The sequence below is a fragment of the Amblyomma maculatum genome, chromosome 11 (assembly GCF_055883805.1).
Source record: "Amblyomma maculatum isolate TAMU_Amacu chromosome 11, ASM5588380v1, whole genome shotgun sequence".
Lineage (NCBI taxonomy): Eukaryota > Metazoa > Arthropoda > Arachnida > Ixodida > Ixodidae > Amblyomma > Amblyomma maculatum.
In genome coordinates, this window is record NC_139354.1 from 65,436,536 (window position 1) to 65,451,078 (window position 14,543).

Consider the following 14,543-nt stretch of genomic DNA (forward strand, 5'->3'; position numbering starts at 1 on the left):
CAAAGCAGAACAACTGTGCCTATGATTCCCCGCTCATCCTACTCTATCATGTAGCCTTCATTTTTTTTCTTCAAAAAATTGAAAATAATCACTCTATAATACGGTGCCTGGTGCCGGTGGGTAAGAAATATTGATTACCTTCTGTTCTAGGTAAATACTTGGCGACAAGATCGACGCTTTTTTCGGAACGATCCAGTGGTTTTGATCCAGGTGAATAGCTTCAAAAATATATTTCTCGTACGTTATAAGACAGGGTGCTGCTTTTTCAGGCAAATACAATGTACCGGAAGTGAACCCGGAGATATTTGTGGTCGTAGACAAATATTTCCAAGACGGATACAGGGACAAATCTCGTATGATAAGATATTTGCTAATAGAATTCAATGTTGTAAGTAACACTTTTCACTACGAAAGGAAGCAAAAATCTTTAGAGGTTACAATTTGCTGCTATGTTTTTCAGGTCAACATACGCTACCTTACTGTGTCGAATCCACGAATTAAACTGTTATTCCGTGGAATTGAACTCAGCACGGTGAGTGTAAATTTCTTACGCATCTCCGTTTGCGGAAATCCTATTATTCTTTGAAAAAGAAGTAAGCCGGTAGGGAGATGGGGAATAAATGTTTACCAGCATTCATACACTTATTCTCCACTGCTGAACAGAACACGACTTCAGATACTGCGCTATATAGCACAGCTCCCCTAATTACAGAAGATTGTTGCTTGTCCGCTGACCAACGAGGGAGAGAAAGTGAAGCCGCCTTAATTGCAAATTGGTACACAGAACCAAACTCGACCACACTCGTTACATAAACTGTTCACCTTCAGCTGTAATTTATATAATTAATACAAGCCCTGCAGAGCTTATGTGTGAATATCAATCACGAAGGGTTTATGTTAATTATTAGTGACTGAATGCCCGATCATATATTTGATTCCAAAGCAGGCAAAACACTTCTCTCTGTACGGGTGGTAACAATGCTTTCCACCAGCCGCGGCCGAAAAAAATGGACCGAATTTTTATTCCTAATTCCTAACTGAAGGAGTGAGCGCAATTTAAAAATTTGGAAACACCAAACTTTTTTGTGACCATTTGTCTGCAACTTGCTAGCAAAATGAATTCTGTGTTTTTGGGGCAAACTATTTTATGAGTTAACAGAACAGTTTTCAATAAGAGGGGACTGTATCGGCAAAGACCTATCAAATATTTGTGCTTGCTTTAGCTGTTTTGATAACGACACTTATTTTGAAACAAAGTGTCAAGTTTTTGATACGACTATTATCATTCGAAATTTTATATTTTGACTTAGGATGCAGTGTGTATAGAAATAACTTTTATTTGCACTAGTCGACAAGTTGGCCAGGATCCGAGGCGCAGCTCGGCCAAAGCTGTACCCTCTCCTTCAGCCGCCGACCGGAACCTCCTGGATATTTGAGGCAGCCAGAGCGCGGTGGTGACTTCACGTCGTCTTTTGTAATCCTCTTTGAGAAGAGTGCCTCCCACGACTCAAATGTTCTTTCCTGTTCTCCAAACCTGTAACACTTCAATATCATGTGGCTATGTCCGCTATCCCCTAGCAGTGTTTGCAACTGGGGCTGAAAATACCCGTGTGCCACCTGTTGCAAAGCTGGGGGCTTTGGAATACCCAAGTTTGGAGCTTACGCCACATAACCTCTTCACATTTGGTGAATTGGTTACACAGTTTTGGAAGTAACGCTCTGCCTAGTTTCCAATAATTTAGAATATCTTGGTATGTGTTAAGATCATGATCAAACTGCAGGGGCTCCTCATCGCGCAAGGGGGTGGGGCTGCATATGAAACCTAACCGGGATCCCTGAAGGCAGGTTATCCTCAGCCCACTATATGGTCTGTCTCGTTCTACCTCAACCTCTGGCGCGCCAGAGTCCAAATGAGCGCGACCTAATCTGCCGATGGTGGGCCACTGGCTAAAGATCATGTTGCTGCGGCCAAATTGCGTAAGCTGTGGTCATGCCAATACTATGCAATGGAGAAATACAGCATCCATTTGTTCTACTAGGAACCGAATATAAAAAATACACGACATTAGTTTCCTCTTGTAGCAACTAAATATTGAATATGGATGCCGCAAGTGTGTTTAAAAACCACAAGACGGAAATGAAATGAAACCGTAATTTGAATCGCATATGTGAAGTCTGGTTGGTACTCATGAAAGTGGGAACACTAACCCAAATTCGCATTGGTGACCTGTCTAAGGAAATGGTTTCAAGTTTTAAGGACCAAGACAGGTCATAACTGCTGGAAATTATCTATAAAGGTGCAAACTACTGCGTGATTTTTATGATCAGTCCGAAGGTACTCGGCTCGGCATAAATCGTCAGTGTTAAATTGAGGGGTGGGTTTCATGCGTCTACGCGATGTATATGAGCCCTGCTGACGAGTGCATTCTGTTCACGTGAAATTGCATAATACCCTTATCTAAACAGAAGTATCTGCATTTTATATTGTTAGCTGAACTGTTTTCCTTTGCGACTTTAGCTTTATACTTTATACCTTCACGATATCAGTGCACTTGAAAAAAAATCCCACATGGTCGAATTTCCGGTAGCCCTTCACTACAGAGTGTCACACAGATCAAGGCGCTTGTCTTGTATTCTTCTCTGTGTCCACGATCCGTATGCGCCCTCTTATCCACCATGAACAGCTTTCAACTAGCTCAACTTTCCATTCTGCTGCACACAGACCAAGCCGCATTGGAACGTTAAGCCATAAAATCAAAGTCAAGTATTTGCCTAATGCTAAATGCTTGCCGCAGATGGCGCCACGTACTCGTTCGCCGCATGTTGTTTCATGTTGCGTTGTGCAGCAAACATCTTCGCCTTCATTAAGTTCCAACTCTACCTGGATAAAGTTTCGCGCTGTTCATTGGACACCATCGTCCTTATGAAGTACGATATGCGCCGCTTTTGACCTGAGTAAATACATAAATCTCATCTGCCATCTTGCTAAAGACAAAGATCGCAGCCGTAATAAAGAAATTGCCGAGACCATGGAAAAAGGATTAGCCAGACTAGACCGTCCACGAGACTAGATCAGATGGAAGCTCACCAAACGCGGATTGAGCCAAGATCAAAGTGGCAGCAGCGGCTGCAGCAGCGGCCGATGGCTAGATCTCATGAAACGTGGTTCAAAGGCAACTGAAACTCTATTTGTTATTGCAATAGTTGCCGTAAGATTTACTTTTGTGAGTATATCAATTTGAAATTTTAAGGCAATATAAAATATAAATTTCTTCATTTTTTTGTATCTACAACCTCACACACAAGGTAATCGTTGAGAGTGCAGGCCAGCGTCGTGGTCTCATTTCCAAGGACACTTTGGTCCAGAGTGTCTGCATGCACATGTCCCACGATGTCCGTGACATTATTGGGAGGCGCACATAATCATTATTTAAACATGCGTCACCGGCGGCCTTTGAAAATTGAACCAGCGGTCGCTGTAGCAGAATAACGTGTTTTCGACACATGAGAAGCGTCTCTAATTGCTTGCGCCGCTTTCAGATGTTATTCCCAATAAATGCCACCTCGTAACTGACTATGTTGGGGCAGGTTTTTAAGAAGCGACCCAGTCTGATTCGCCTGGCAAACCTCACCGAACTATGAAATGATCAGTCTTCCAAATAATTCCGTATACAAAGATTAGTGCAGATTACGACAGCCTGGGTGATAAGATGGGAGTTCTGCTCACGGACTCTAAAAAGCGGCCAATGGCTCTAAAAAGCGTTCCCCAGCTGATGCAATAAAACGCTCTTTATTACTCTCAAATTTATGGCCAATTAGATGGAAAAGAATGGCCGGTTGAGTTTGGGGATGGCAAATACAATTTGCTGCTGGCACTTTAGGTTTTACTTCAGTTTTGAGTCGCACATTATCATTAGCATGCCTTGGTAATCTACCACATTGTACAAAGGACCCTCCGGTATCGGAATAAATCCATGCTTTAACTGAACCATTTGATCATGCCTGCATAGCCTATGGGCAGCGTGCCTAAATTGAGATGCCTGGGTTTATGGGTTCCATTTCAATCGGAAAAATGCAAGCCAAGCGGACAGCCCCTACAAGGTTAGCCTTTTAATTTAGATTCACGACGTCACGTAGACTGCGAACCAATGAGTGCACTGTCCAATCACCTGATACAACTTGTTACAGCAATGTAAGTAACCATGACAGGAAAACGTAGGCAAAATGTGGAACAGGGCTGCTGATTGATAGGGCTGTAAACGCCAAGAAGACTTATTCAAAGGTTTCATCCCGTTGCTTGAAAATGCCCCTTCGCACACACTGCTGGTGTTTGTGTTACCAAAGCGGCTCCCTTAGGTGGTCAACTGATGCCTCATCCACTATTTTCTCCCAACCTTCCCGAGTCGCATTACACCGAATGTAAAAAAAAAAAGATTGTTTGCAAAAACGTAAGTTCGGGAGTGTTTTTTAGGAAACCTATGCTCAAAATGCGACGTTTGACCAGCAATCCTAAAAATTCAGTTACAGCGACACAAATATGAAGCAGTGATGTAGGAAAAGTGCTGCAATTGTGGGTGCATATGAAGAACTATATGGTAATTTTAGCTTCGAAACAGAGTGCTTCTTCCACGAAAATTAATAATTTTCTGCGCCTCCTTGCACATGATTCCGGCTCCGTAGCGGTAAGTAATTGCGACGGACTAAATATGGTGGTTTTGAAATCAGCACAGGTTTTGTGCGAGTGAGTGCGCAGGTGCTTTATGAGGAGGTACTTTCTCCATCGACTCTGTATCTCGTCAAAAGTTATCACTTCTTCCGTACCGCTGGTGCTAAAACATCACCAGATAGAAGATGAGCGTGGCGGCCTGCAGCTGGTGCTCATGCTCTGCAATAAAGGCGGCAAGACATACTCATTATGTGTACAGTCGCCCCATGACGACGTATTACTGCAAGAGGTGCCCTTTGTCTTGCGTCTCTTCGAGTGCGACTATAGTCGACTGTGCATCTGCTCTACCATAGATCCATATAAACTACTGCACCCTATCAGCACTCGACAATCATCTCACTCATGTCCCTAAACTATAACTCATTCGGCGCTAAAAAGACTTAGTCAGCTATAAAAATGTCTCTAAAAGTAAGTTTCATGCATAAAAATATTTAAAAAAGAAATGTAGGTTTGGTGCAAAAGTGTTCTGCATTTGCACCTTGATCGTTAGATTCTGGATAGGAAAATAATTCCTACATTTGGACGCAAACACTTTACGAGCCAAAAACGCGCGCTCAGGGAAAACAGCATCTGGCTTCTGTGTAGCCATTGAATTAACAATTTGCAAAGGTTTTTGATGGTTTTGTTGCGTCGCTCCATCGGCTAGTCTGAAATGAGGAACGGACTGTGCGCTTGTCTTGGCTTTAATCTTTGATTACATTTTTTATTTATTATGCTCTCTCCGCGATGACTGCTCTTCAGAAAACACCGCGAAATCTGCGGACAGTATAGGCTTACGGCCTCGTAAAAGGCTTAAGAGGCTTGTATAAATTCTATGAAAGAAAGGCAGCAGATAGCGCTCTTATTTTTGCACTGTAATAGTTGCGCGACCAAGTAGCGGCACTAACCGACTTAACAAAATCATAATAAGTGACAGCTTTAGTCGTTAAGAACAATCTCGCTGCATGTTCATTGTGGCAATGCTTATATTCCCTCACCTATTTCTGTAACTGCAACACGAGCTTCATAAGAGCAATGCATCGCTTCCGTAGTCTCAAAAAGGTTTTAGGCACTTTAGGTCATAAAGTGTAATCAAGAGAAACAATTTGTTTGAAAGGGCACTGACTCCTGCTTAAGTGTTTCTGATTCTGTATCGCGCACAAGCGCCACCACTGGAGCGAACGTCGCTATCGTCAGTCAAGCGGAGCAAGTGGGATCATGTGACTCCTTTTAGTGCTAATGCAGCAGGCGCTCCAGCAGCACTAGCAGCATTGAGTTTGTGCGTTTTAAGAACTAATAGTCGCGTTTATGTTTGTATTTTGGGTTGATAACAAGTCCACCATTGCACCTTTTGATCTTGCATCGCTTATAACGTTTATTTAATCTGTTACCAAATTTTCTTATTGCTATGTAACCGGACGTACGCTACGGAACCCCGCGCAAGCTTCCATTGCTGGCCCAAAAAATAAGCGCACTGAATCTTTCTTATTCAGGATTTGAATGGGCAAAGAAGGTAGTCGTCATTCTCATGTGTCCATCAGACATTTAATGCTAGCAAAATTTCATCCATGGAGTTGGCACTAATCCGTTCGGTGAGCAGCGGCAGAAGGCGTTTTATATTCGCTTATCAAAAGATGCTCGCTTTTTCACGAAGTAGCATGCTCCAACAGCAAGGAACAATGGAGGGAAAGCCGACAGGTCTTATTCTTCTGAATGAAGGCGTTGACACGGAAGTTTTACTGAAGTGAACTTGAAGAGACTACCGCCATGGGCAAGCGGTATGTATGATGAGTTGTATCAGGCAGCACCTGCAGTTTACAGTATTTTCAAATGAACGAGTGCATGCATATACGAGAGATTGAGCATTACATGGGGGGATGTGTTGTCGTATCAGTCAACAAAACTCTTTTGCGCGGAACGAACAAATATCCGGACTTAACAAGAGTGCAAATAACGGTAGTCAGTGCGCACGAATTCGCGGCGTGAAGCGTACTTCCTCACACTTGTTAAAACAATTAATCCGCGTCTTCCCCAATGGCGAACGTATCTGCTGTACTACGTTCAAGGAAGTAGGTGAACGAAGCCGCTTCCACCGGCGCTATTCAAAGGCGCTCAGAATCTTTCAGGCACTCACAGCTCTGCTCCTCTTGCAGATGAATCGTATTACCTGGATTCAGTGACCGCTTACATTTACCGGGCTCTATTGCAGCTTCAGTTTGTTTTTTTCACAACAGCAACAGCAGTACTGCAGCCAGTTAAGGTCGCAACCGCAGTAGTTAACACTCGCCAACTTGGACAACCGGCTAATTCCTTCAGGTGCCTTCTTGCCAAACGAGTGTCTAATACCTCCAATTAACCTTATGCAGGCCGAAATCAAGGTGTGTATCATGCAAATAAATGAACGTAATATTAACGCGCAACTAAAGTGTCTACGACAGCATCCTACAGCAGTAATTCAATGTGGGTTATCCTTATTACCGCGTGGCGCGGCCCTGCCAAGAGGTTTTGCCAGGGTATGTCCTCTCGCCCAATACTGGAGGCCCGGCAGAGTAAGCTTCGTATATGCGTGAATCGGCTGGTGATGTCATGAGAGGGTGTAACGTCATGACCAATTGTGACGCCATACTGTTATTAAGCATCACTGGACGTGACGTATCCTTGACGTCACATCCGGACATGGCGTCATGTCTTGTCATGGCTGATAGCGCCACAGGTGATGATGCCCCAATCTCGCGGTATCCTGCTTAAACCCGCTAAGCAGTTTGACACTTCCCGCGGTCGGACACTCCTGAACATTACAAGGCCTTCGCCTTAATGAAATCAACGTACGATGTAGCAGCAGACTTACTCTTTATGAACAGCAATATCTGCCATTAGACGCAGGATACCAAGCGTGAGAAAGAGGGAAGGTGCGTTTCAAGATTACGCGGACCTGAAAAGCAGGTGAATGCCACCATGTACGCTTGGCCGCCTCTGATTCAGTACGCATCTAGGAATATAGATAATGACAACTCATAGACTTCACGTATAATTCGTGGGGCCAAGCCGGCAAACCGTTCATGTCATCGCCACATGTGGGCAAACAATCATTTGGGCTCGTGTTTGTGCTTTATACAATAAAATAAGCATGAGGTCATGCAAGAACGGGGCTCCTCGCATGCGGAGGACACATATACATTCCAACCAGGCGTCCGTTGTCTTGCAATGTAGAAGGTGTGGTTTTGATGTTTCGGTGTTCGTTGCACATTGAGTAGAACGAGGTGCCACAAGGCTTGTGTTTCGCTTCTAGGGAGCACCGTGTTAGCGGGATTCGAGGAAAAATTGTACCACGGCTCAATATTTGCGGGAAACGTTCTTGCAAGAGTATTGCTTGCTGGTGTATGTGGCTCTTCCTCCTTGTAAGGTATGCCTTCGGGTATAAACAGCCACTACAAGCTATGACTCCTTTTGCGAGGTTTGCTGCCTTTGCTCTGTAGAAAAGATGTAGGCATACTGCGTTGTCGTCGTCAAAGTATCTGACTGCATTATCAAAATTTAAGTAATAACTTTGGGATAGTGCTGCCAGTCACAAGGTCTGAATTTTCTTTAGGTGAGCGATGCTCTTGACCATCGAATAAGTAAGCATGAATGCTTTTGTAAAGGCAGAACTGGTGGTGGGAAAAGTCAGCCAGCTGCAAGATACATTTCATACTGTTGATTTTCTCCTTTCAGTTTATATGCTGCGAAAAAAAGTGAGACGCTGCATTACAGTGTCCAATCTTATTTGCAGTATGAACAGGAGGGAAAGTACTACCAGTATCTGTCACATGCTGGCGAAATAGATGGCTCGAAATCATTGTATAAACTTGTGAAATTCGTTGAGGTCAACAACAAAACTTACGGTGGATATGACATGATTTATTTTCTGACCAGGTGAGACTCCAGAATTGTTTTTCTTCATAGGAAAACCTGTTTTGATTCGCCCATAAGGCTTAGAGTGCAGAAATGTTGCTATAAAGAGACAGCTTCTAGAGTATCTCCAATTGCATGCTTAGTGCTTGTATTATTAGGACGTATTTGAAGTGCACTTTCTTTAATATTATGAATCCACAGTGATCATAGCCAAGGTGGCAATTGGATATATTTGGGCTCAAAATTTAAATATACGAGCCAGACAGATACGGCTCACGTATAGTTTAAAGGCCAATTCACTCCCACAAGTACAAACGTTAACCAATATTTATTTCAAAATGCTTTAAACGCTTGCATTCCTCAACAGCTTCATGATTTAAGTGTACTGTGTAATTGTGGCAGTGGGCTACCACCCTTGGCATATTCAAAACTTTATAAACTGATGCCTTTGCCAAAGATACTAGAGAAACGCTTTAATGCTTTTCCTTTGCTTCTGCGGTGAAAGTATTTATAACACTTACCATGAAGCATCGGGAGAAAACTAAGAATTTATGCACAATTTTCAATTTAATATTACCTTAATTAAACAGAAATACATAGATTGTTTGCAGCCGTAAAACAGTTATTGTATACCACATTTGAGAGTTCTGCCTTGAATGAGCTGTGCACACATTGTTGTAGTTGGCCAAAGATCGAGAAAGGAAGTTTTGAGGTATGGGTGGGAGTATGAGGATAAAAAAAAATCAGTGTTCAATGCGAAGCGTTTTTTTTTTAGAAATGAACAATAATCCGTCTCGCAATGATTAAATATGTGTTTTTTGTTCTAGATGCGATATGGTAGCTGTAGAAGGAGGCCGACGGGAGAGCAGTCTCGCAGGTAAGTGCAGTGCGCAAAACCAGACCGTGTTTTTGTAGTTTTCAGTTGCACTTCTGGAAAAGGCGACCGGTTTTGGTGCGCTGTTGATGCAGCTTGAGATGGGCGTCTGCAGAATGTAAGTCTACTTGGCCTTAATTTCTAACATACATTTTCAGTTACCGATCTGCTGCTCTGCTACCTGATCGCTGCCGGTATAGGCCCCTTTGTACGGGCTGTAGCCAAAGTTTGATTGTAAGGGGGCATGTGTAAATAATAGGCATGGTGCGGAATGAGGATTGGAGCTAAAGATGAAACCAGACATAATGGGCTTAAGCAAGGTCCCTCTGCAAAATGTTCAAGCGTGTGGCACGATTTCAATTCTATCAACCTAATTTTCAGTGAAAGATTTATGAGAGTGAAACAAAAATGCCTTTTGGTTATCATTGAGAGATTGGGATAATTATTATCTCGAAAACTACTTCATATAACTTCATGAGGTAATGTGCTCTAAATGATTGCAGTACCTGTTATTCTTTGCTTGTGGGCTAAATGATTGATTCCAAAATTCACGGCGTAATGCTTCTTATATGAAAATAAAAAAAAATGGTTCTGAGCTTTTAGGGGTAGTGCTATTATTTTTCTCGTTCGTCACTGTCTTCCGGAAAAGAATTATTTGTTGACGAAAAACATTCCTACTGTATTCTCAGAATGTAAACAAACCCGCATCCTTGTGTGCAGTCAAACGCTCGAGTTAGCCTCCTTTCTTCTCCAGGTTACGTACATAAACATTAACTCTGAAGACGGCTTCTAAAGACATAATACTGTCGATTGTGAACAGCGGCCTGTGCGATACTTCAGAAACAGCTGATAATTGTTTCATTAATTATTTGGATGCAATTATGTTCAGAAATGTATCATAACAGACCTTTACAACACGAATTGATTTGACTTTGGATGCATATTACCACAATGAGATATTCTGATCATTCTCTTGATATCATGGAAATTGGACTACATAGCTTATCGAAAACTAAAATGATGACTAGGCGCCATGAATGTTGTTCAGACAATACTTCAATACTGTTAGATGATTTTAACTGACGGTGGTATATGAACAGACTGAACAAAAGCGGCCTTCTCTCATAGAAAAGCTATGTGGCTTACCTCCCGTCTAATGCTTTGTTACACTGTGTTTTTGCGGACGTCGTTCGTCGCATTTCCTAAATATGCGCAAATAATTTATGTTAATTTCCCATATTTTTAGTATAATATATACCATGGTTGAAAGAAAGCCGGCATAAAGTAGAAGTAAGCGAGCTCTTTTCGGACACGGGAAGACTGAAGTTCGATTCCTGGCGTGGACACAATTTATTTTGTGTCATTTCTGTGGGATACTCTCTGGTGACAGGTTATTCCGACAATTTCTGCCGGTAAATTGTGCCAGTATACTCTAGTGAAGCCACTCATGAAACAAGAAATTCATTATAATTTCACATCACATGCGATACGTTGTTTGCCGCATTTCCCACATAGAATAATTCTCATAATATTTCAGTGCCCACCTGCTGTCTCTCATTTATATTGCAAAAAGTTTCATTTCCAGGAGGTATTCATTATTGCTAGATTATTTCAGGCAGTCTACGTTTAGTTTTGTCATTGATTTTGTGCGATTATGCGCTTTTTAAAAAACTTATTTTTCAATGTCCTTTTCCCAGCGGTTAGTGTTGCAAAATTGTTAAATCAAGTTGATATTTTTTCAAGGTCTGGTTTAATGTACATAAGAAACTCCAGCGGTGAAACTATTGAGAAGCTTTCGATGATTTCAATATGGTTGTTGCAAAGTTAAGAATAAGTCAGGAGTTTCTCTGATGGTCACTGGTTCTCGCTAAAGCGTTCACTTCAAGTTTTCTGACCCCTAATTTTATGATGATATTTGAGTTTTCATTTTCAATGAACGGAAGCCTGCTCTTATCATTGTACAACTTTGTAAATTACCGCGTTTTCGCTTTGGCGAATCATTAGGCGCTGCCGAAGGGAGAGTCCACTGGACGAGCTATGTATTGCTTCGGTACCGAGCCGATAAAACGAAATATTCTCTCTTGCACTCTCTATACCGTGAAATGACGTATTATTTATCCCTAGCGAAGAAAAACGCAGCACCAGGCATATGTTCTAAAATAATTATAACGAATATAACGTGCATATTCTGTCTCTTGGAAGGCCAACTTAGAGTTCAATGCTAAAATATCCTTTGAGAACCTGGCATGGTGATCTAATCGGTGAGGGTTCCCAAACCAGTCTCTATTCCTTGCGCTTTGTGCCCTCTGATCGTTTAGCGGTGCTAGTCATTCCTAGCGTTATAACTTGAAAGAATGGCTTCGCAGCTTGTGCAGCACCAGCTGCGTACATTTTGCATGCGGAGTTTGATGCGTTATACTAGTTCAATGCGCCTGTTCTGTGTATCAGGAAATGGCTCTGGGTAAAGCGCAGATTGACATGCACAAGGTTCCTGGCGATATGTTGATCATAATTCCGGCATTATTTCACTGCGAAATCGGCACTTATACTAATCGGGAGTACGAAAAGAAAACTTAGCTTTGAATGATACTGACGACCTGCACGTCCTCTCTTTCAGGGTACGCATTTGTGGGGTCCGCATGTACTAGCCATCGGATACAGCTTGGAGAGGACATCCCGGACTCTTACCGAGGGATTCGTATAATGACTCATGAAGTGGGACACACGTGAGTTTAACCTGCGTCACCTCAAACCATTCATACTATAGCTTATTGTTGCTTGTGACATTGCGTCTAGGCCGGTGGAGTTCGGATGTCTCCGGACACAAGAAAAAGCTTTATTCAAGTTGATACATCGGGGCATCACTGCTGGGATTCCTTGGATACTAACTGCAGATATATGTAAGGACGAACCATTTTCCTATAGTAAATGGACAATATTGTTACGTGACGGCAAGCCGATGAAAGCAGGAGAACAGAGGACAGACAGATAGTCGATGACAGTGAGATGACGTTTAATGAATGTGTGAGCGGGCCTGGCGCGCACGCTCCTGCCCGTGCCACTGCCCTCTTCTTCCTCCTTCGTCCGTAACATGACCCGGGGCCACCGAGCGATTGTCCGATCGTAGACGAGGAATTTTACCGATGATGATTCCATGGCATAATGATGGGTGTACCTGGATGCTTGAAGAAGAGGATAAAGTAAGAATAGGACGGCTTGCTGGCACGATGTCTGATGCGTGGTTGATCCGCCTCCCCTGGAGCTGTCAATCACCCGTCACCAGAGTCCATGAAACCGCTGGCTTGAGGTCACGTCGGGGGCCTTGGGCGGGGGTTGAGTGTTCGAGTCTATCGGGTCATTCGGGTCTTTCGGGTTCTTCAGGTTCTTCGTTTCGGTTCTAGTTGGTGTGTCTGTTCTCCTTGTCTTCAGGTCCGGGCTGGGAGCTAGGCAGTGGTCGTTGGTCAGGTCTGGGCTTGAAGGGCTGGGCGAAACTGCTCGGCTATGTCCCTGGGCCCTCGGTCGATGATCCCGGCTTACATATGGCGTCGATGCTCCAAGGCGAGGATGGGGAGGAGGTGCGCCACACCTCCAACCAAATGTTACGTGGTGGCAAGCGATGACAACCGGAGAACAGAGGACAGAGAGATAGTCAGTGTAGGAGAGAGAGATATATATATTTTAATGGCAACAGGAGATAGTGTAGGGAGATGACGTTTAGTGAATGTGTGAGCGGGCCTAGCGCGCGCGCTCCTGCCCGCGCCACTGCCCGCTTCTTCCTCCTTCGTCCGTAACAATATGTTTTACATTCACTGTAAATCTCCTTAAGTGGAAGCATCAAGAAAATAGTAGGCAAGTTCAAATAATTAATATAAGAAGTTCAATATGCCTGAAAAACAATATATCATACAGCATAACATAATTTCAAGATGCGTGCGGAAGTCTGAAAAAGAAGGAGAGCAGCATAGAAACAGGGATCTTGCAGAGGGCAAAAGACAAGAACAGCTGAGTTAGATAAATGTTTTACGCATAAGTTAAAGAATATGCTGGTGTTATGCTGATAGGATCAATACATTATACGTTATGCTTGCGCAAGAATTTTGGTTTCTTATTCGGTTGACCAGAATTTTCAGACGAAAGCTTCGTTGGTCAAGCTGTCATGCGTTTAGCGTACGCCGTAGTTTGACTTTCATCCGACCTTCAGCCGCGTACATAGCGGCTCTCGGCATGCTCGACGAGCACCGATAGGAGAGTCTTGGAATATGTCTGACAAGGCTGGGGAGAACAAGGTGCGACAAGAGCAGCAACAGGGAAACAATTCGGTTTCATCCACGACTACTGCAGCTTACGCTTTATATTTCCCGGATTACCTGAATTAAGCCACTGCACATTTTTTGGCTTCCACTTAACTGAACAAATATTTTAGATGATAGCAAATATATTAGGTAAAGTCTAAAACTGAAGCGGCGATGTCATCTTGACTATACACTGCTTAGAAAATTCATGCCTGCTTGAGGTTCATATAAAATATTGCCTGCAAGGCATTCAGCTGAAGACCATGCCAGATATCGAGGGATACAAGGCATTCAGCTGAAGACCATGTCAGATATCGAGGGAGAATGTATCTTTTGAATCCCAGATGGGGAGAAGCACAACTTTGCTTTTTAGTACACTATTTCGTTACCTGTAAGGCTCTTGTTTTTTATTTAGTTCTAGGAAGCCTTAATTCTTGTACACGCAATTTACTGAAATGAAACGACCTCCTTCTTAAGTGCTACAATGCCCCGAAAGAGGTCAGGCAGGTCATCCTGGTAACGGAGACAAACAGGAAGAGATACTGCACATTTTAAGACATAAATGTGGGGTCAGTAAGTGAAGTAGTTATCAGAAATTAGGACTCAAAGGTACTCTAGTGCAATAAATCTTGAAGAGTTAGTTTGAGGACTGATTTATCCTACCTCATTTTCAACGTTCAAGCATCCCCGTCTCACTGCCGCCTCTCTCCTGTCTGGAACGTCACATTTATTGCGAACAGTATTAACCTCCGATTCAAAAGTCCTAGTGGAACCAGTTCAA

The 14,543-nt window shown here is 43.0% G+C and overlaps 1 protein-coding gene across 1 annotated transcript in view; it reads left to right on the forward strand.

Moving 5' to 3' along the window:
* Nucleotides 1-14,543, forward strand: part of LOC146173997 (venom metalloproteinase Antarease-like) — a 50,437-nt gene that overhangs the window by 22,696 nt on the left and 13,198 nt on the right. The window contains exons 6-10 of the mRNA XM_084585318.1: nt 270-388; nt 461-532; nt 8,475-8,617; nt 9,424-9,473; nt 12,088-12,196. Of these exons, the coding sequence (XP_084441444.1) occupies nt 270-388; nt 461-532; nt 8,475-8,617; nt 9,424-9,473; nt 12,088-12,196 (493 nt within the window). The remainder of the gene's footprint in view (nt 1-269; nt 389-460; nt 533-8,474; nt 8,618-9,423; nt 9,474-12,087; nt 12,197-14,543) is intronic.